This window comes from Aythya marila (assembly GCF_965140915.1).
Source record: "Aythya marila genome assembly, chromosome: 1".
NCBI classification, from domain to species: Eukaryota; Metazoa; Chordata; class Aves; order Anseriformes; family Anatidae; genus Aythya; species Aythya marila.
In genome coordinates, this window is record NC_139042.1 from 109,728,828 (window position 1) to 109,751,632 (window position 22,805).

The following is a 22,805-nucleotide window of genomic DNA, read 5'->3' on the forward strand; positions in this document are numbered from 1 at the left end:
TTTTTTAGATTACTTGATTCATAAATGGTTATACCTATGATGTTTTCTCCCATGCAGTGCTGCTTTCTAGTGAATTGAGAGCATTGACTGTCAACATCGTGGCCAAACCAAGTCATATTGGAGTAATCAAAAGATGAATAAATATAGGTGCAATATCAATAAAATGTTAATCCTGATCCAGCAGATTCAAAGATTTTAGGACATTACTAGCTGTATGGCCTAAATTAGCTACACTAATATGCCTTCTAATGGAGGTGGGGGGTGGGGGTGGGGGAATAAAAAAAATATCAGAAACAGAGAGAACAAAGTGACTGGAATAAATTACTTGCAGAAGGAAGTACTGTGATTACATGCCTGGTCTAATGCAATCTATTTGAGTTACCAGAAAGAATAATAGATGTTGCAGTAGAGGTGAATTAACAACAAACCCAGCATCTGCAGCTAATGGTTCTGGAACTTTTCATCCCCAAAACCTGGAGGCAAACACCTACAGAACAGACAGGGCTTCAAAGTAAAGACAATATATTTATTTCTTCAGATGCTGGGAACTACATTAATTTTCTATTCCAACTGCTTTTCCTAACACAGCAAGCTAGGCAAGCAAAAAGCTGATTCATGTGCCCTGTTAGATTGACCAAGTACATTTTTATGCTGGCTTCATACCCTGGTTGTATAAATAAGTGGACATAAAAAGTTACAGTAGCTCTCAGTCAAATCAGCCAGAAAGAAGCTCCACTGGCTCTGTTATCCAAGATTTCACTTTCTGTTCAAACTCCCTCTCTTGGATTTTCAAGAATAATTTCAAGAGGGGAAAGAAAGAATAATAATTAATAATAATAATAATAATAATAATAATAATAATAATAATAATAATAATAATAATAAAGCATGCTTCAAAAGAAGTATGGCACTAGTTCAGCCCTGTGGCATTTTTTAGGGATGGCTGCACTGCATATATCACAAACATATAAAACAAACATATCACAAAGGTGCTGTGATAGGTCTATTTAAAATTAGGCTGTCGTCAGCCAGTAATTTGGCTATTTCTCTTCAGCCTTGCTAGTTTTACTTGAAGCTATAGATATTTTGGTCAACTGATTAGAGAAGACACTTTCTTTCTAGATGCATATATCTAGTACCATATCTTTTTAAGAAAGCCTCTAAATACTGGGACTATGCAGGGAAACATTTCATATATGTGACCTGGCTACATCCTAAAAATTGAGAATCAAGAAATAAAGAGGTAAAAGAACCCCATAATGTAATGACAGCATTGAGAGTCCAGAAGTGGGGAAAAAAAAAAAAATATAGAAAAAGGGACTACACAAATGTGAAGACTTCACTGAATCTGTTCACTGCTTCTTTCCAGAGGAGTTAACATTAAAAAATTCTTCAGCTTCAAAGAGTAAAAACTCATTTTGAACATGAAGAAAACAGTTTTCAACAAGTTCTTAAAACATAAAACATTGAAATGATGAACAAAAATAGGACATTATATATATATGCTTACGTGCATAAGTGCATGCAATGTAAAAATATAATATATTTTTAATTACTTGTCCACAGTATGTTACTGATAAAAGCCCCTCTCCAGAAATTTTGGAAGCTTCAAAGAGTAAAACTGATGAGGAATTTTAGCAGAGAGAATCGAAGTTATCATTTGATCTTTTTCAATCTCCTGGTAGAAAAAGAGTTCATCATGCTATAGTTCTGAGTTAAATCCAACAACTTACTGATGCTTGCTGATGTGACAGGTCAACTGTAAGCACCATGGGGAAAAGAATTCAGGATTTCCAGAAGTGCCTAGGCACAAGGGTGACAAGGGTGCTATGCTACATATCAAACAAGACAGATAATACAGAAGCAATGGATTGCCTTTGATTTTTTCCAGGCTTCCTCTAGTCTCTGAAGATTAGTACACTTTCCCTCTATCCTTTACTAATACTTTTTAACCATGTTATTTTGTGAAAGCACTTATTTTCTTTCTATCTCTCAGAAACTACAGGAACCACAGCATGCCATCCCTGAGAATGCATTGGAAGTTTTTGGACTCTCCTAAAGCAGCTCAGAGTAATGATATGCTTTCTATAGACTTGGGCAACTAGCGAAAAACAGTTTGATGCTTCTATTCACCACCAGAACAATATTACACGTTATCATCTTTATTAAAAAATATATATTATTTGATCAGAAGTGTTGTAAAACACCTTTTAGTAAACAGTCCTTGTGAAATGTTTTTAAGTATATTGCTAGTGTACACCAACATTAAGAATAAATATTCTTACCATATGAAAAGACAAATTTCCTTAACATACAACCTAAGGATAAAAGAGCTGATTAAATTATCACTTCTTTAAATTGGTATTATAATCTAAAAGACAGCTTTGCTCAGCAATCTTTTGAAGTTGCATACGTCTTGCATACATCTTAGGAAACAAACAGCTGAAGTGTTGTCTACCAGCATCCCTAGCATAAAGTATTATCTTAACTTCACTGCAGTACTAAAGGTTTTCATAATTGCAAAGTTATGTTTTAAAAGTTCTTAGAAAACCAACGTCAATAGAAAATCACAGAATCACAGAATTTCTAGGTTGGAAGAGACCTCAAGATCATCGAGTCCAACCTCTGACCTAACACTAACATCCCCACTAAACCATATCCCTAAGCTCTACATCTAAACGTCTTTTGAAGACTTCCAGGGATGGTGACTCCACCACTTCCCTGGGCAGCCTGTTCCAATGTCTAACAACCCTTTCGGTAAAGAAGTTCTTCCTAAGATCCAACCTAAAACTCCCCTGGCACAACTTAAGCCCATTCCCCCTCGTCCTGTCACCAGGCATGTGGGAGAACAGGCCAACCCCCACCTCGCTACAGCCTCCCTTGAGGTACCTAAAAAGAGCGATAAGGTCACCCCTGAGCCTCCTCTTCTCCAGGCTGAACAAGCCCAGCTCTCTCAGCCGCTCCTTGTAGGACTTGTTCTCCAGGCCCCTCACCAGCTTCGTTGCCCTAAAATAATACAAGAAAAAAAAAAAAAAAAAAGCTTTGAAATTGTGTTTGGAAATGAGTTTCTTAGGATTATCTTTTAAGAGTTTTACAAGTTTTATCAATTAGAGGTCTGGGGGGCCATCTGAAGCTGGATAATCTTGTTAGACAACGGCTGTCTGTACTGAATTCCTGGGACAACAATAAGGCTGTTTTTCATAATTAATTCTGATTCATCTGCTTTAATTTGAAGAAGCCATTCACAGTCATCTGTGCTGTATGTCAAGTGTCACAACTACATCAGAATTATGCAAAGAAAAAAGCTGTGTGTGACAGTCTGTTATTTTCCTATCAGAAATGAAAGCGAGTTCACAAAGTGTTAGAGAGCTTAAGACCCTATTTAGTAATCAAAGTGTCTGCAACAGGAGACCTGACGGATCCAGAAAGCTTCCTGGGAAAGGTATATCTTTCTGGATTTGGAGTCAACACATTTTAAAACTGTCCTGCTGCTATTAGCATTCTTGAAAGCATTGCACCCCTGAAGATAGGCCCAAGGCCAAAGACTTCCAGGAATTATTCATCAAGCCATGATGCCAGCTGACCACTCCCTGCCAAAACATGATGCAGAAAGCCCTTTCCTGAGTGCCGTGGGCCAGCTCCAGACTTGTTCTGGCCTGGGCGTGGCACCAGGCTGCTCCAGCTGCATCCCCCCTCTTCTCACCCCAGCAGCCCCGTGCTCTAAGTCAGCACAACAGCTCGCCCAGAGACAGCACAGAAACCCCAAAAGCAGGCTTCCACTGCATCACATGGACGGGTTATTTGGCTCCCCAGCTCTTGAGATGTTACTGCATTTGCATACACTTGATATGATTGAATGGCAGCATGGGATATATACACACACAAGTACTGTGCAGGAGGTGCTCCCACACCCCTCTTCTTTCTCAGGCTCTCCCTCCAGCTCCCCAGCTTGACTCACTCTCACTGGCCTCCCCCATTCCCATAGCTCTCCTATCCACACTTCTGATCTTATACAAGGTGTACCAGAACTTGTGTTTCAAACGCTGGTAATTCTAACAAACAGCATGCTATAATGCAATAACAAACTGAAGCAGGGAGAAAGGCACCCTCAAGAGTCCCAGAGTGTTTGGAAACTGCGGAAAGAAGGAAAGCTAAGGCCCACTCTTCACTAGGCAAGTTTTGCCGGAATGGCTGCATCCCATGTCCTCAGGCATAACTGCTTTACACCAGCCTGAAACAAATGCTTTTTACCATTAGAGCTTCTGCCAATGCACCGAGTGAACTAAACTCTTCTGGCTAAAACATTCAATTGTATCAACTGAATTGCCTCCACACAGGAACAAGAACCAGCACTGTGGCACCCCATGCAGAGCACAGCAAAAGTCATAGCTCTGTACTGAAAAGGACAAGTCTTAAGACACAGAATACGGATTTTGGAAAGTTGGCCCCCAACCTTAATGCTCACAGTAGGTGACCAAATCAATCTTAGTAGAAATATCTAGAGGGAAATAAATGCAATGCTAGTTAGAAAGCATCAGTCTTAGCTATCTAATAAAACTTTTGCTACTTCACCAGGTAAAGAGTCTCTATTTTCCTATGAAAGAATCTAACAGCTTGGATCTCCATAGGTTGACACAGTGCCATGGCATGTGGTTTTGAGTCCACTGCAAGTCAGTGCGAGCACAGTAACCCAAGCCAGCCAGCCTTGTGGGCAGTTAGTTACTTCTGAAATGAAAACCCCTGGGGACACTCCCAGATTGAGATCTTGCCCTACAGCTACAGCTCCACTTCCTAACCAAGTTACTTCAAGACTTCCAAAGTCTTCCACCTGCCCATTCCAAGCTCCACCTATGCTCTCAGTGTTCCTTTTTTCACACTAAGCTTTTGTGATCTTCAACCTACGAGATGATCAGATGACAACCAGAATAATGACAGATGACATCAGATGACGTGACAAAAACTACAAGGCAAGACACCAGGAAGTATGCAGTAAGACTGTCGTTGTATTAAAATAAATAAATAAATAAGGCACAGTCTTCACAAGAATAAAAAATAGGCAAAGTGCAGAGACGAGATGGCAGATTGTGTGAATTTTGGCACCTCTCCAAATTGCAAGCAATTAACCACAGATTTTACTGTTCTTGTGTCATGCAGAAACCCTGCTGCAGAGGAGCACACCGACATGTCACATTCACTCCACTTTCACCTAACACCTCTGAGGCCAGTTTTTCCTCCAAGTTATCCTGGTAAGCACACAGCAGAAAAAGAAATATCCTAATGCTGACCCAGGTGATAGTATGATAGTAAATTATTTTGCCAATCTTTTCCAGACACATTTGAAGATAGATTGTTTTCTTACTGTCCAGGAGAAAACAAGGCAGTTTCTTACAGCTCAGTAAAGGCTTTCAAAGTTTATACAGAAAAATACATTAGATAAAACCCACCTCTCTACTACTACTACAAAAGGCTAAAGCAATGCTTCAGAGAATCAGAAATTCCCATGAGCTCCTACTATCAAATGTGACTAGCTAGATTAAGACAAAATCCCAATGAACTAAAGCAAAAGGAAAACATATTAGAGAGGTCAGGTAACAGGAGCCGTTCCATCAAAATGTTTATTAACTGAAATGCGTTCCGTTTTTTTTGTTTGTTTGTTTGTTTGTTTGTTTTACATAAAAATATATATTTTCCCCCCAGATTTTTCAGGTTGGCAGGCCTTTAGTAGACTTTTTTTATCCCTCAAAGATGAACCCCTTTTTGTAATAGGTTTTCAGAGGTAGGCAAATTGATGAAAAAGGTTTTTGACTTCTAACTGCATGCATGTGTTCTCTGAGGGCTGGCAAGGAACACTTGGCCCTGAAGCATAAGGATGAGTGGGAAATGGGAGAAACAAGGCTGCATTTTATTACCATTCAAAGAACGTAAAGCTACCTCTTAACTTCCTTGCTCCACCACTGCTTTATCATTCCTGCAGGTTTCAAGCCCTTATCTGAAGGACAGTGTTATGAAATATAAGCACAGCTATTCTCCATTTTCACCTTGCAGCACAAATTTAGTTGACGATCGTTAAAGAAAGCCACTCCTGCACAGCATAAAATTCTGCGGTCCTTTGAATCATTGCCAAACCAAATAAAAACTCAACACAAAATAAACAAACAAAAAAAATCTTTTTTTCAATTCTGTGGAAGGAAAAGCAAAGTTTAAACATCCTTTCCTAATATAGAAAACTTTTGGTTGAACAGAACCTTTCAGACTGTTAAATGCAAAATAAATTAAAGATGCTAGCTTGGACCCTGACCACTCAGACAAGGAGACACACACCTCTAAGGACAGGATGTTGACCATACAGGAATTTGTCTGTCTGTAGAGTAGTTGTGGGTTTTGCTCAGTGGAGAGTTCACACAGGACAATGGGATGCCCAGCAGTACTCTATTTCTCTCAGATGTTTATTTACATGGCTCCCACAGGGACTGCTGTCCAGGCCCTAGATCTCCCACACCTGGGGCTCCTCCAGACCATACAGGATATGAGAGACAGCTATACCCAGACCACTGCCATAAGAGGTCTGAACTGTGGAGTCAGATCAGCCTCAAAGAGGAGAGGGAACTGAGCCCTGCAGTTTAATGAACTACAAAAAATGAATCACTGCCATCTCCTCTGGCAGCATTATGAATATAGGTCTGTTTTTTTTCCGCTTTCTTCAGCCAAAATGATCAAATTCAGAACAGGTTCACAGTCCAGCTACCCAACAACTGAAGCTACATTTGGGAGGCATGTTTACTGTTTTATATAAGCAAGCCTGTCATGCTGTGGACCATGTCATTCTTGCTGTTCCTCCTTCCTCACTCCCAGAGTGCTCGCTGGGAAGCTGGCTTGCCTTTCCCCTCCCCATCCCCCTCAGCTAGATTAAAACAGATGGCAGAGGGACATGAAATAAAGAGCAAACACAGATGAGTGACTAATTTTCCAAAAGGAGACAAAAAAAAAAAAAAAAAAAAACACTCAACTTCAACACTCGAAGCAGCAAGGAATGCATAATTACTTTGTGAACATCATTCTTCCATATAAGCAAATGCAGCAGTTGCCACGATATGATGACAATAAGCAGGGGAGGTATCCTCCAGGCAGGCTTCACAAGCAGCAACAGACTATGCTGCAATCCAACGGATGCAAGTAGGGAACATGGCAAACGCCTGGAGGAGAGCATTACCTACTAACTCCACCTAGGTAGCAACCCTGCTTCCCAGGGAGGTTTTGCTGAGCACTCTGCTCAGTTACCTGGCTGAGTTGAAAGCTAGCTCTAGGGATACCTCCCCAGGAACTGCCTTTGAAATGGGACACCTGTGAATCCCTTTTTGTGTGGTTGTCACTTTTGGGCTTGAAGAGTCTGGTATTTTGCAGGCTGGAAAATATGGAGCAACTGGTAATGCTGGTGGAGTAGCAAAGCGAGGACCACAGCCTTCTGGAAGGAGACGTGGCAAAGGGATCACAGCCAGCATGCTGCAGTTCTTGTGGCCTCAATAGGAAACATGAAGGTGAGTTGATGATAACAAGGAGGTGAGAACAGGAGCTATCGCAGCACTTCACTTTGTCCCTTTAACAGAGGTTACTGCTTTCACTCTGGCTTTCAGTGACTTGGTGCTCGCACCTCTCTTAGCAGCACCCAGAGGCACAGGGTAAGTTCTGCTTCCCTGGCAGCTTGAGCAGACCCTCAGATTTTATGTTTCAGCTGCTTCAGTGGAAACACTACCTCCATCCTGTTGATTTTGGTCCAGGAGCAATAAGATGACAGAGGAGACATCTGGGCTGGTAACTTTCAGGGCTAAGTCTGTCAGAGTTTGTCATTTGGGATTATTTTTGTTGGCTGAAAGAATTTAAAGAGCTGTCCAGAAAACTAAAGCAAGCATCATCTTTGTTGTGCCTGACACAAAACATACTGCAGTGTATCATTTTACCAACACAGGGACTTTTAGACTGGTAACATGGCTAAGAAAAGTGTCAGATGCAGGTTTACTGTGCAAGTTTTGTGCATTGCATTCAAGGACTTTTCTTTGTCATTCTCTAACAAATCAGACCTCCTGTACTCAGACAATAAATGGCTTTGTGCATCTCTAAGCTGGAGGTACGTATCCTCCAGGATTCTGAGATTTGTTTCCTTCACGTGTTATATTGCTATTCAGGGCATGCTGCAAAGCCTATTTATTTACCCATGCTTCTCCCAAGAGGGTGCTTGGTAGGCAGAATTGTGTATGATCTTTAGTTGATATTAGTTCAATTGATTTATCTGCAGTTTTGTAGCTATTTGTGGTCTATGTTTCTAGAAATAGGTCTGTTGTGACCTTCTACAAGTGGAAATGATAAATAACTACAGTTAACAGAGACTCAAGCAGCAAAATCTAAACATCTTTTAAGTTATTCCTCCACTTCACCAATACATTTCAGGTCCAGAATGTGCTCAGTCCAATGAACTGAGGCAGCGTGACCCAAAACAGAGACTCTAAAGCATTACTTCAGCATGCACATGTGATTGTTTGCTGACAGATGAAGGACTGGAAATAACTCTACCTTGTAATTATGGACACATATACAGCTCAAAAAAAAAAAAAAAAAAAAAAAAAAAAAAGAGGGGAAAAGAAGGGGGGAGGGAGGGTAAGTTTACAGCCATTTTAGAATATCTGGCAGCACACCAAGATTTAAATATTTTAAAGCTGTGGCTTAGCAGGAGGAACTACATCTACAGCAAGCATATAGCAACGCAGTTCAGGTATGGCAGCCTTGAGATTTCTGCTTTTCCTTTCAAACTGCTGATGGACGTTTACTTTGCATTCCAGGGATGGCAGTGTTTACTGCAGGTTTGCAGCAGCTGCCTTCAGCCAGTAAGCAACTCCTCTTGCACACCAGCCAGTCACCCCTACTTCATTTCAGGGGATGCACTGTAGCTCTAGGAACCTTAGGAAGAGTTAAGGGGAGAACAGATTTTAAGGACAGGCACTAAAAATCAAATGAGAGCATTCCTCTCTTTCTCAGCTGGTGAGACTTCAGAGTTTGGGCTCAACAAAGCACATATCCATCACCAGATCTGGTAGGAGTTCATTCTCTTTAAACAGATTTGTTTAATTCAAAAGAGCGTTATTTCCTTCTGCTCAAATTTAATGTGATGGATCACTACTAAGCTAATTATCATTAGCATACAACATGGTTGGTATCTAAAGACAGTGACAGCCATATCAGGAAGAATTTTTACAAGCTCATACATACTGCTTTGGGAAGAAATTTTAGCTCTCAAGCAATTCTGGTTCTTAAAACTGCCTTATTCTATGGTTATTTTAGTCTTACCTCCAGTGTCTGGCTAGCCTATGCAGAAACAGGTGGTAAAAACATGATGGCTGAATTCAAACACAGAATCTTCCCCTTCATCAGGAAAAATTTGTAGGGTCGGTTTCCATTAAAGCAAGAAAGCTGTGCCTTTTTTAACTGGCTTACTGATCAGTTTGGTCAATAAAGCAAGGAATCCCGCTAGCAGGTGAAATGCTTCATCATTTCAAAGCCAGTTGGAGCCTGTTAAGTGAGAGGAGATAGCCAGGATCTCTCTATGTCACTGGCACAACTTTGTATTAACTCAATGGAGTCGAGGACAACCATGGAGTGCCAGGACAACCTGGCAGTGCAAACACTGCTACTTTTCTGGAGTATTTTAAGTATCCTCAGTTCAGTTGCTTCCTGAGCTCTACTGCTACTTTTGATGATGACATTTTAAACTAAACACACTTTGGTAAGGACCCCACATGTACAGAAAACAAGCAAACAGCCACGGAATATACTCAGAAAACTTGTATGCAAAAAGCAGTAATTAACAGTAATTAAACTCTAATCAGGTTTTCTCTCTGACAGTGCTTACAGCAGTTTAAAACAAGCCAGACACAAATAAAATAAAATAAAATAAAATAAAATAAAATAAAATAAAATAAAATAAAATAAAATAAAATAAAATAAAATAAAATAAAATAAAATAAAATAAAATAAAAATACTCCAGCAGCTGTAAGCTAATAGTTCAAGTTAAATTCAGGATCTGAAACAGTAGGCTCATGTCACCTTTCCCAAAGGCATTCCCAGCCATGTTTCTCCAGCAACTGGAGAAAATTCATACTATTTCCCAAGTTTAGGCAAAGGCAGAGGTGTGCTGTTTTCTAAACCTATAAGGACAGACTGATGCTACTGAACAAGAGCAATTTAATTATTCTTCTGTAAATCTCAGACATAAATGGGCATTTATGGGTTTAATGCACGCACACATGCTCCTACAAAACTGAGGAGAGCAAATGAAGTTCTTTATTCTGTGAATTGCCAACGGAAAAATTACACATTTATATTTGTGATAAAGCTATACAGACATTTTCCCTCATGCCTCCTAAACAAGATCAGTTGGATGATACAGTTGCTTTTATAATCAAGGAGATACATTCAGGGTCACCTTATCATGCTGCATTTGGGCAGGAAGGAAAAAAAAAAAAAAAAAAAAGCCATAGAAGTGGCTAATTCCTAAAAAAAAAAAAATAATGTCAACATATCCAAGATAAAAGACATACTATCTTTGGTAAACAGCAACTTCCACTGTTTACAGATCTCTTGTTCAGCATAATATTTCAGTTGGTCAACTGAAACTTCATACTTGTGTTTTAATAGCAGTTAGAGAATAAATTACTCTGTTAAGATCTATAATGAAGATAAAGCAACCTTTAGCAACATCCTTTTCCCTAATCTTAAATTCAGGAGAATATTAATGCAATGCACAGAATCGAAGCTTCAAGGCTTTCTAAAGTTTCCCAACAGCAGCTGCATATTGTAAAGATGACCAAAAAATAATAATAATAATAATCCATGGAATCAGACATATTCCATGTATTCCAATAGATTAAGCTTCATCCTTCAACAGGGGCGCTGAGTAGCCAGTTATACAAAAGTAGCCTTAGAAATATCTGGACTGTAAGAATTTCTTGGAAAATACATACTTTTCACCGCTGAACCCATCTTATATTGGAATACAGATCTTCAGTTCAGCGTGACTGCAAGATGGTTTTCATTCATCAAAGTAAATTCACTACCTGGAGAACGAGGCCCAAAGTCTTCCGTGCTTCCTTTTGAAGTCTTTTTTAGCTGTAAGTCTTGCTCTGTATACTCACGTGGGGCTAACAGCAAAGTCTGAACTGGAAGTACAGTGTACTTTGTGACCAGCAGCCCCAAACAGCACAGACAGCAGATGGGCTCTGGAGCCTCAGAGGGAGCCACCACTTTGGAGGACAGATCTTGCTGCCCACCCTGGATGGTGCCACATCCCTTGGTCTGCACAGCAGCTCATGGGGACCACCCTGAATGCCAGCTGCTGGGGTTCTGAAGGCATTAGCAGAAGGACTTAATACTCCACACAGGAATAGAAGGGTGGGATTCCAGATGGGTACCGTTAAAGCACAGGTTATATCCCATGAACGGGAGACCCCAGCAGAGGTATCTAACAGCAGCACGCTGAAAACTTGGGTGGCGGTCTTCAATACTGCTGTGAGCCCATGCTCTCAGCCTGAATGAAATCAGAGCATGCTGGCTGACAATCTTAAAACCACAGAAGGAGACACATGGCAAGTAAGTGCATTGCTGTCACTGTGCTTCTTACAAAGAGCCTCATGATCATGATCAGTCCTAAGGAAACCTATTTATTCCTACACGCCAGTTCTGTGAACCCACCCATACCATTTTCCTTACTCCACAGCCTCAAACTGAATAATCTTTCAAAAGCTATTAATCAACTTTCATTATATCTAAATTGCTTTTTGCTTGCTTGCAATTAAAGACTAATATCTAAAGAGTCAGAAATTTATAAGGTAATTAAGCATAATGAGTAACTGTTTTAAAATATGATCAACTGCTGGATATCAACAGACTTAGTATTTCCCAATAAGTATTTTTTTCCCACTTATTTACTCAAGCTCAGAAATGAAGATTTATTTAGCAAAGGTTGAACATTCACCAGATAATACTATACTTGCCTTTTCCTTCTCTGGAAGGCAGCTAGCTATAGACAAAAATATCTGCAACCTAGCAATTACTGTGGATTCAGGGGGTTTAAGGTGACACTGACATGACAGAAGATCTATTTTATGCATGTGAAGTGTATTTCAAGTTCAGAGAGAGGGACGCAGAGAGAAAAAGAGCATGTGCGTGCTGTAATCAGCTCATGTGCAGGACAAGATTCTGTGTAGTGTTTGTAAATAACAGTAAATAAGATGTTTCCTCTCCTTGTCCTTCCATACAATTAAATGGTGGGGTCAAGCAATGTTAAAAACCTTTTTGAGTAACCCAATAGCATATTAAGCATTGCCTGGGTTAGAATATCAAACTAAATTGGTCCAAAGGATCAAGGTTATATATTGTACATGATAATTTTTAAGCCACTTCAGCACAATACCAGAAAGCTTTAGTTATGTTAATGAGACCCTTTCTTTCATAAGAAAACACAATTCATTTATTTCATATATTTCCCTATTTCTGGCATCCAGTGCAAAGCAAGTGCAACCCACTTACATAGTCCAGGACTGATGAAAGGAAACCCCACTTAGGGGTTCATCTGGTAGGTCTTCCATGCACAGGAAATCGCATGTCAAAACTCACAATAGGATGATCTGATCATCTTACTGTGAGTTACGAGGTCTAGACTAAAAAGCTGGAAACTCCTACTTCAGCTCCAGCCTGCAATGTGCTCAGAAACCCTCCTTGATAAGACTGCAGGGTGGAACAGCACTTCCCCAGAACACAACTGAGAACGCATCTCAATATTTCCTTGCTTTTTACTTCCTGTGGAGCCGTAAGAGGAGTTGTACTGTTTCCGCAGAGATAGTCACTAGTGGAACAATCAGCATTCAAGTTCTGTGCAGTTTTCTATGGCGGCAACCAGAGAACAGCAAAACTTGAGGAAAGTAATGATGTTTTCAAGAGTCTAATCTATGCATAATATTTCAGTTAGACAATAAGCCAGACATCTGAAGATTTAAAATATATCCAGCCGTTTAATTTTAGAGTTGCATAGGAGGAATTAAATTTTCAACATGTAAATGTTTCTTCTCATACTCATAGAGCAATTGTTCACTTTACTGGTTTCTCTAGAAAACTATGTCCAAGTTTAGAAAGCACATGTTTTGCTATATACAAGGAAGAACTCATACTGATGGGAAAGAATGGATTCATATAGAGAAAAGAAGCATTATACTAACTTCCTGTGGATTAGTTTTCAGTAGTGTTTACATTGCTCAGCAGAGTAGTCAGTATTAGCCTAGAGGCAGTGTCAGTATTTATCTTAGGATGAGATTGCCCATGTATAACCAGTTTTGAGAACCCACTACAATCCAAGCATTTAGCAAAAGGCTGGCTCTGCACCGTGGGGGCCACATGGATGCCACTGCCTGCTGAAGGGATAGGGCTGGCTGTTCCCTGCCGTGGTTTGCAGCACCCTGCGGGGCAGTGCCATCTCAGGCACCACTGCATGCTCCTCTCCCCTGCTGTGCAAACATGCACAACCAAGGAGAAAGAGAAAGCAGAGCATCCCACATCATGTTAGCCAGGAAAATCTCTGTCTAGAGCCAGAATCATTTCTAATGATAAGTCTGATGTTCCTGTAATTTTGGAGCCTGTAGTCTTTTAAGATAATAAAAATGAAGGCTCTCTATAGACCAGAGATTCACTTTCTGAACTGTTTTTATTTTTCTAACAGGTAGCTTCTACTGGTAAAGATCACCTTTAAAAGGGAACATGGATTTAATAAACTCAACAGAACAAAACAGTACGTCAGCAGAACTATTCAAATGGGTGACATCCAAGATTCTCATTTCCATTACCTTGTCTGTACTTGCACTAATGACAACAGCCATCAATTCTCTTGTGATGACTGCAATAATTGTGACAAGAAAGCTCCACCACCCCGCCAACTATTTAATCTGCTCTCTTGCAGTGACTGATTTCCTTGTGGCAGTCCTAGTGATGCCCTTCAGCATTGTCTACATTGTAAAGGAGACATGGATCATGGGGCAAGTGGTGTGTGACATTTGGCTGAGCGTGGACATTACATGTTGCACATGTTCCATCTTGCATCTGTCTGCAATTGCTTTGGATCGGTACAGAGCAATCACAGATGCTGTAGAATATGCACGGAAAAGGACACCAAAGCATGCAGGTATCATGATTGCAGTGGTATGGATAATATCCATTTTTATCTCCATGCCGCCTTTGTTTTGGCGGCACCAAACAACCAGCAAGGATGATGAATGCATCATCAAACATGACCACATTGTTTTCACCATTTACTCTACGTTTGGCGCCTTCTATATCCCATTGGCCTTGATTCTGATCCTTTATTACAAGATATACAAGGCAGCAAAGACATTTCACAGAAGAAGCGTCAGCAGGATCGTCAGGGAGGAGGTAAATGGACAAGTCCTTTTGGACGCAGGTGAAAGAAGCACCAAATTGGCTTCAATGCCCAGCACAACAGAAAAGACGTCAGATCCACTGGTGGACTGTGATAAAATCAATATCACTGTACGAAGCCCCAGGTCTGAATCTAAGCATGAGAAGTCCTGGAAAAAACAGAGAATCTCTAGCACAAGAGAGCGAAAGGCAGCAACTACTCTGGGTCTGATCCTGGGGGCGTTTGTGATCTGCTGGCTTCCTTTTTTTGTAAAAGAAGTAGTTGTTAATACCTGTGAAAGATGTCACATCTCAGAAGACATGTCTAATTTCCTAGCATGGCTGGGATATATCAATTCCCTTATTAATCCTCTAATCTACACAATCTTTAATGAAGATTTCAAGAAAGCATTCCAGAAGCTTGTGCAGTGTAGGCAATATTTCTAAGAGCTTTTGTTCATATAAGGAGAACATATTCATTATTTTTTTTTAACATGTATAAATTTATATAACTGAGTTCACATTTGTTGTATTTAAGGAAAAACACCAAGACTCTGCATTTACATAATGACTCTTTTGTATTAGTAGTACTGGGAGCATAAATTTCCCAAGTTTCAATGAGATGGATCTTCTGGGATCAGTTTTGCTCTGGAAAAGGAGGTAGTATTTACTCATTGTGACCCTGACCCACCTGGGATTTGCAGAGCCACCTAGTTTGAAGCATTCAGGTATTACCTTAAATATAAAGGAAATACGTGCTTGAAGTAGACAAAACAAAGAAACAAAATTAGAAAGAAAAAAAAAAAAAAAAAGCAACAACTAACCAATGAAGTTTTAAGCGAAACACCACACGGGTTTTGGTCTCCATTGTCAAAATACAGCTTAGAATTAAAGACTTAACTTTATTAATTTGTCACAGGCCTGCAGCATAGAGCCAAGCCATTCCCAGCAAAGGGTGGTAGCTTTAAACATACCTAGCATCATCCTCTGTTAACTAGTTGAGTGCAGCTGCAGCTCTGCCCTTCCCAAGATGAAGGACTTTTCTGGGTTATTTCCCAGCGGTAGTCAAGGCACTTTCATGGGTTACCAGTTCATAGTGAGCCAGTGTTGCATGTCCTCTGCCGCTGCACACACAAGACAGATGTGGGCACAGCCTCAGGGGAATGGCTAGTAGTCAGGGCACCTCACATGATTTGCACGCATACAGTGCCTGGTGCTCAGAGACACCATTTGAATAAGGATTATGGAGAGTTTACCTCATAAAGTGCAGCTGGTCCTCCTTATGGGGATGTTGGAAAGAAGAGAAACATGAAATACTCTCTGTTCCCTCAGCCCTACCTCATATGCCTGGCTGGCACAGCCCCCACAGCTTTCTGAACACCAAGCCCAGCCAGATAGCTCGTGCCAGGGTCACTTGAGCATTGTTGAAGGTGGGTGGCTCAGCAGGCTTGGGCTGAAGGCCACCTACTGAAGCTCCAGCTCAGCATATGCTGGGAGCCAGTTAGGCCCGAAGCCTAACATCCCCTGAGTTTTTCTCAACTGCCTCAAGCACTAGAGCTGTGAGCCCTCTTCCTAGCCATGTGAGAAAGAAGAGACCAACTGCACTGCAAGCACCATGGGTCCCAAGAAAAGGTCCTTCAGCAGCTTCTTCAAAAAGGGCAGGGGGAGTGATCTCAGCCAGCAGCATACACCTGGGGAGGGGAAGCTGCAGAATGCTCAGGGGCTGGCGCCTCCAAACCCCCAGCTTCCCCAGAGTATCTAGTCCCAGTCCCAGCAAAGCCAAAGGGACCTGTATGCACTCCAGCCATCCCCAGCCAACTGCTTCGGCCAAAGATAGCCACAATGAACAAGGCCTTTAGTGGGCTGCCTGCAAAGGCCTCAAAGACGCACCTTGGCCGACCTTGATTTACACACCAAGACACAGCACTAAAAAGTGCAACAGCCCTTGCCACAAAACTATCAGTGCAAGTTTGTCAGCAGCAAAGGGTACTAACAAGACAGTGGGCATTTACCCCCACAGTGCAGATGAGTAGCTAAGAGCCACCACAGAGCCCAGGGATGGGTTTTGCACTTTTCAGGTCAGACAGATTTAGACTGCATCACCAAGACTCTGGCTTTGCATTTGCTGCCAGCCATTCAATACTGTCCAGCAGGAACAGGGACTGGAGGCTCCTTACAGGAACTACAAATCCTGCTGTCAGCTGCAGCAGTCCTTCAGAGATGCTCTGACTTGGCACATGGGCTGGCAGCTTTGGGATATCACAAAGAAGCTGAGACATGAGACCACTACACAGAGCCTTAGTTTGGGAAAGGTGTCACCAGTCTTTGCAGCTTTTCTTCCAAGAGACTTTTAGCATTTTGTATTAGACAAGAAATTCCAGAAAAATGCTGTCACTGTTGTTTCTCTCTCTTGCTCCCCCCCCCCTTATATTCCAAACTGTGGACTGTGGAGCTTAATGATTTTTGTATTTTGCCCACTAGCTACAAGCTCCCACAATAGCTGTCAGAGGTGTTTCATGCAAGATGACAAGGTTTGAGACCTAGGATATTGAACTAATTTGTTTCTGTCACTTGAAACTTACTATATTCTGCTTTCACATCAAGATCCAAATGAGATACTACTCAGAAGTAATAGAAACAATGCATTTCTTTTACCGCTGATTTTAACCCCTGCAGGAGCCTAGTGGAAAGCTTACTTGTCACACCACATAGCTCTAGTGCAGCAGTAGCACAGCTAAATTTTGAAGGCACTAGGATGCAGCAGCATGTAATTTGGCTTGCGCTCAGCATAAGCAAACACACTTGATACCACTGCAGTCAGACTACAGCTGCGGCAGCCCCCGTGACCTCAGCACTGGCTATATTATGCTAAAAGAAAATAACCATTTTGAAGATCAGCTGTGCTCTGCTGTCTCCAGAAAGATCCACAGAATTGTTTCCTCAAAGGATTACCAGATTAGCAGAAGGCTGCAAGGAAACCACACTGAAACATTTAAGGTTTAAGACCTCTGTTTCCCTTGTTTCCTGAGTACTGTGTCATAACATGGGACGTCTAGAGCCACGGCTTCCACTCCACCTGCTTTTCCCTTTATATCTGCTGGAGGGCAGCGTATATCGCTTTTCCTCTTACATGTAAAAAGTTTGACAATACCTTGTGAAAGCGAAGTGGAAGAAAAACTAGGGTTTGCTTCAGAGGAGAAAAGATGCTTAAGATACTCATATTTAAATAATAATAGTAAGGCTCAAAGAATGGAGTAGCATGTAGATAAACAGAAAATAGCTGTCATTTATGCACTGTCAACAGTATTATACTCTGAATCTACTTAAGCTGCTAAACATTTCTCGAAATGCAAAGGTGGTTTCTTTTGTATCCTTTTCACTGAGCTGTATCTGCTCACCCTTCAACACCCAGTGGTGGAAGATGCAACTACAAGAAATCTAAGCAAACAAGCGGATAGTTATCTTATTAAAAGCACTTACGGATTGTGGACCATCATTTCTCAGTGTCTGAAATTTCCATAGTGCCAAACACTTTATCATACATCCCCACTCAGAATCATTTCACCTCTAGCATTTATCTATGCATGTGATGTGCTAAGAAAAATATCTGACTCTTTCAAGATGCATAATAGCTTTTTGCTGGATGCTGCTTTCCCCTCCCCACAAGGTACACAGGCACCCACTGGAGCTTAGTACTGAATCCAAGGAGCAAGAGAGAAACTACACGATTTTATTCCCTGGAACTAAGTATTTTTACAAGTAGCTCTTTACCTTCTAAGAGTTCAGTCTCAGAAAAGAGGAAAAAAAAAAAAGTCTGTTTCCTTAACTCTATTTATCAGAAGAGCACATATGTATTGAAGGAAAGGGTTTTACATATCCTCTGCTTTGATGTGAAGCTCTCTGGAGTCCTGTCTCTACTGTAACTGCCCTCCCAGTTGCTGCTTGCTGCCTACCCACCCACCCATCAATTTAGATTTCTTCTAACACCTAGGGAACTGAATTTGGAGCAGCTGACCTGCTCCCACTTTGTCTTTCACACTGGATGATTCCTGAAGCAGCTGTGAACACTATATGCAGTTCAGGTAGATGTTTTTTTGCTAACAGCAAGCAGTTAAATAAATCTCATTATTCTGTGCTCAGTCCTTCACATTTCCTCCCTGCCAAATGCTTTATTGGTGTCCTTTCCTCTTGAGGAGAGCACATCCCTGAAGAGGGGTTGAGCTACGAATACACTTTTGTTTTAGTGATGCAGTCACACTTGTTAATGCATGACTGTACCACCCAGAAACACCCACCTCAGCCAAATGTGCTTTTGGCAGTCACTGCCTTCAGCTGGTGCCTAATTGTTCTTGGTGTTAGGGAGGTACACAGAAATAACTATGTACCAAATCATTTTCTCCAGTAGTTACAAACTTAGCACATTATTTCTAGGCAAGTACACGTTATTATTTATTTGGCCTTTGCATTTCAGATTCCTTTGCATAAGGGAAACAGAAAGTCACTGTGGTAGCTGTTGAAGGGAAAGACTTTTTTGAACTCTGCGCACCAAAGAAAAAAGGCTGCAAGAAAAGCATGAGGAAGACCTTGTAGCAGCCCTGTAAAGACTGAGTATAAACCTAACACTTGTAAGCACCCCAGCACTCAAGTAGTAAATGTTACCTGCTGTTTGCTCTCATGTTCCTCTTCCGAAAAGTGCTACTGCACTACAGGGACAGTACTAACAATATCAGAACTACTGAAAATACCAGCAATGTTTTGATATCCCCTCCACTGCACAATCCTGAGATGAATTAAACAATTTTTTATTATTTTTAAGGATTTTCCATTTGTTTTCTGGGGACACTAATTTCTAATTTTTTTTTTCCTTTCTCTTTAACCAGGAAGGGTAAGTCTTTAAAAGAAATGTAAACATTTCTACGACCTAAAGTTTCTAGACATCATTTAAACTCAAGCAATCAAAGCTTTGGTGATACAGAGCTTGGCTAAGAAGATTACAGAGAACAGAACAGGCAAAAGTCAGCAGCATTGGCATGAACAGACAAGGTTACAAATTCAATCCAAAACTGCCTTTCTGGTGTCAAATCCCTCTCATAACAAACAGCAATGGCTGAAAAAATCTTATATCCTCAGGAAAATACTGAAGTCTGAATTGTCTACAATCCAGTTGTTTACTTCGTGTTCAGATGAGTTTAAGTAAGAACTTTGCAACTCAAAATAATTGCAAAGAAATATTCTTAGGTAAGGAAAACGTACTGTGCTTTGTTAGTCAGTCTGTACAATTATGTATTAAAAATCTCAGTTAAGGCAGAGTAAAAAGTGAAAGAAGGTGTTTGCTGAACATTTATTTTTTATCTACTAGTAGTTCAAATCAATTGTATCCACACTTTAAGGCACATATTTAGTTAAACTACAGTTTTGAAGGTATGAATTACTACATAACAGATGAGTGGCACTAATAAAATATTTCCTTAAAATGAGATAGGTCCTATACATACACAATACTTTTACTAAATTAAATCTTTTCCGGTTCCCTCCATACACTCATTGATTTCAAACTCAGAGCAGTGTATTATAGTTTGGATTTAAAGATAAAAACTGTGTTTGATGCCACAAAAAAAAAAAAAAAAAAAAAAGTGCTAAGTTAAAACTAGAGGAGCAATTAATCTTCTTGCTTCAGTTTAGATCATGACTGGTAGTAGATGTTTAATGCAATAACTAGCTCTCTGCTGGCAGTACTCCAAGATGCAAAAGCTGTGGCTAATTTGTATGACAGCAAGCATCTGCTAAGCAACTCACTTTTGGCTAAGCCCAGTTTCCTGTATTTCACAGTACAAAGCTGCATAATGTAGTCCACAGCCATGAAATAAGAAATCACCCCATTTGCACTTCAACCCTTTCTAAAGTGGTAGTCACTATAAGATACCTGCTCCAAAAACACACACCATTAACCAGCAAGAGCAAAGTTGTGTCTTTATCCACAGCAAAAACAGACAAAATCTTTCATATCTCTTACTTTTTTGGAGGTAGCCAGGAGGCAACCTGACCAGACTGGGGTCGGGTGGGCTCAACACAGGCCAGCACTGCTGCCCAACCAGGTGCAAAAAGAGATCTCTTCAAGCAGAACACCACCAGCAGCAAGCTCAGTCAGCACTAGCTAGCAACAAAATAAAAAGCAGTCCAGCATCTGTCACATCTTCTGTGGCAAAGGAAGTCCAAAAAGATATTGATGCTCCCTTCAGTCACCTGGTCATTTCCTGCACCTTATTTTCTATCCTAACTTAGCTGGGCTCTGTCAGCTCTTCTGGCTTGTTTAGCAAGACAGTTTTGTATCAGCTTTGTGGTGGTCAGTACAGGGCTTGCATACCCTGTTACCATAAAGCTCAGCTCTGAAGCTTGAGGTCAGTCTTCAGCTTGGGTAAATGCAAAGAGATAGTAATTTAAGATAATAAAAATTTAAGGTAAGAACTTGATCCACTTTTTCTTCCACAACTACTTTGACAGCAAGAAAACCAAGGTCCTTTTGAACCCAAACTAGTTTTCCAAGCAAGATATTTATATTACAGCCAAGCATGACCTTAATTTTCACAGACAAATATAAGCTATATTACCATTACACTGTTTCTAATCTCATTTATTGGCAGTCTTTTGCATTTTGTCAAATTCTCCCATCTTGTTTTCAAAGTATAGAAGAAATATTAATTAACTAATTATCTGAGGTAGGTAGGTCTTATCACCATTTTACACGTAGGAAACCAGAAGCCCAGGGAAGTGAACACCTCAGTCTGGATAAGGTCCTGGAGTGCTGTTTCACATACTAAACAAGAGAAGGGAACATTTCCAAACCCAGTGCTAGAATCACAGCATGGTCAAGACTGGAATGGACATCTGGAGGTCATCTAGGAGGGCCACCTATAGCAGGCTGCCCAGGACCACATCCAGATGGCTTTTGAGTATCTCTAAGGATGAAGACTCCACAACTTCTCTGTGATACCAGTGGCAGTGCTCAGTCACCCTCACATTAAAAAAAAAAAAAAAAAAATGTTTCCTGATGTTCACATGGAACCCATTTTGTTTTAGTTTGTGCCTGCTGCCTCTTGTCCCATCTTTGTCTTCTTTACACCCACTCTTCAGGTGTTCATACACACTGATAAAATCCCACCGGAGTCTTCTCCGTTAGACTGCAGAGTCCCAGCTCTCCCAGCCTTTCCTCTTATGAGAGATGCTGCAGTCCTTTAATCACCTTAGTGATCCTTTGCTGAACTCTCTCCAGGATGTCCCTGCATATCTTACACTGCGAAGCCCAGAACTGGGCACAGTACTCCAGGAGTGACCACACCAGTGAATAGAGAGGAAGGATCACCACATACATTTCTCCAACTGTTGGTAACATTCCTGCTAGTACAGTCCAAGAGGCTGTTGACCTTCTTTGCAGCAAGAGCACCTTGCTGACTCATGTTCAGCCTTGTGCCCACCGGCACCCCCAAGGCAGTTTCTGCAAAGCTGCATTCCAGCTGGTCATCCCCCAGCAAGTAATGGCACCTGGGGTTGTTCCTCCCCAGGTGAAGGGCTTTGGGCTTCCCTTTGTTGAACTGCACAAGAAATCACACGGTAGTGTGAGAGAAGAAAATGAGCTATGGATTGAAGCAAATCAGAAAAGGGGAAGGAGAAAAACAGGAGGAGACAGATTGAGTAGTTTTTTTTTTCTTTCTAGTGCCAGGAAGCCATGAAACAAACTTGCTTGAACTCAAGTGCAAGTTTATTTTGAAGCTGCCTGGAACCTGCTGGGGGCTGAGCACAGAGAAGGAGAACATACACGTGAGCACATACAGGGCCAGTACAGCACACAGGATCCTTCTCAACGATCAGTGTGATAATAGTAGTCAGCACCAGGCACACAAAGCCAGTGAGAGTGGGAAACTGTTAAGTACTGGGATTTTAAAAGCAACAAACAGCAAAAAAATAAATAAAAAATAAAAATATATATATAAAAAAAGTACTAAAGTACTATTAAAGCACATCTTCTCAAATCATACCTACATTTCAACGTTATTGTCTACCCCTCTCTAAAGCCACCTTGAACACAGAAAGCATTAAATGGAGACTTGCCCCTAGCTTTAGAACTAGCTGGGGATATTCACTCAGCCTTATGTTCCCCAAACACAAGTTACATAAAGTCAAACCACTACCACAATTTCTGCCTCTCCTCATTCAGTATTCTGGTGTATGCCAGCCCTACCCTCCCTGCTCCCCTGCCAGCCTGGCCTTCACCCATCTCCAGCTCGCTGAACAGGGAGTTAAAGCACTTCATAATCCATTTACTCCACAACTCCTCTTTTTTGTTTGACTAGAGAATAAC

At 40.9% G+C, this 22,805-nt stretch overlaps 1 protein-coding gene across 2 annotated transcripts in view; it reads left to right on the plus strand.

The window, feature by feature from the left end:
- Positions 1-15,268, plus strand: part of HTR1F (5-hydroxytryptamine receptor 1F) — a 118,582-nt gene extending 103,314 nt beyond the window's left edge. The window contains exons 1-4 of one of the 2 annotated variants that reach the window (XM_082764503.1): positions 4,356-4,466; positions 5,155-5,246; positions 7,402-7,535; positions 13,758-15,268. In XM_082764503.1, coding sequence (XP_082620629.1) covers positions 13,796-14,896 — 1,101 coding nt within the window. In that variant the 5' untranslated portion in view covers positions 4,356-4,466; positions 5,155-5,246; positions 7,402-7,535; positions 13,758-13,795 and the 3' untranslated portion in view covers positions 14,897-15,268. Of the gene's footprint in view, positions 1-4,355; positions 4,467-5,154; positions 5,247-7,401; positions 7,536-13,757 lie in introns of those variants that run through there. The other variant, XM_082764502.1, reaches the window with a different exon arrangement.
- Positions 15,269-22,805: the final 7,537 nt, after the last annotated feature.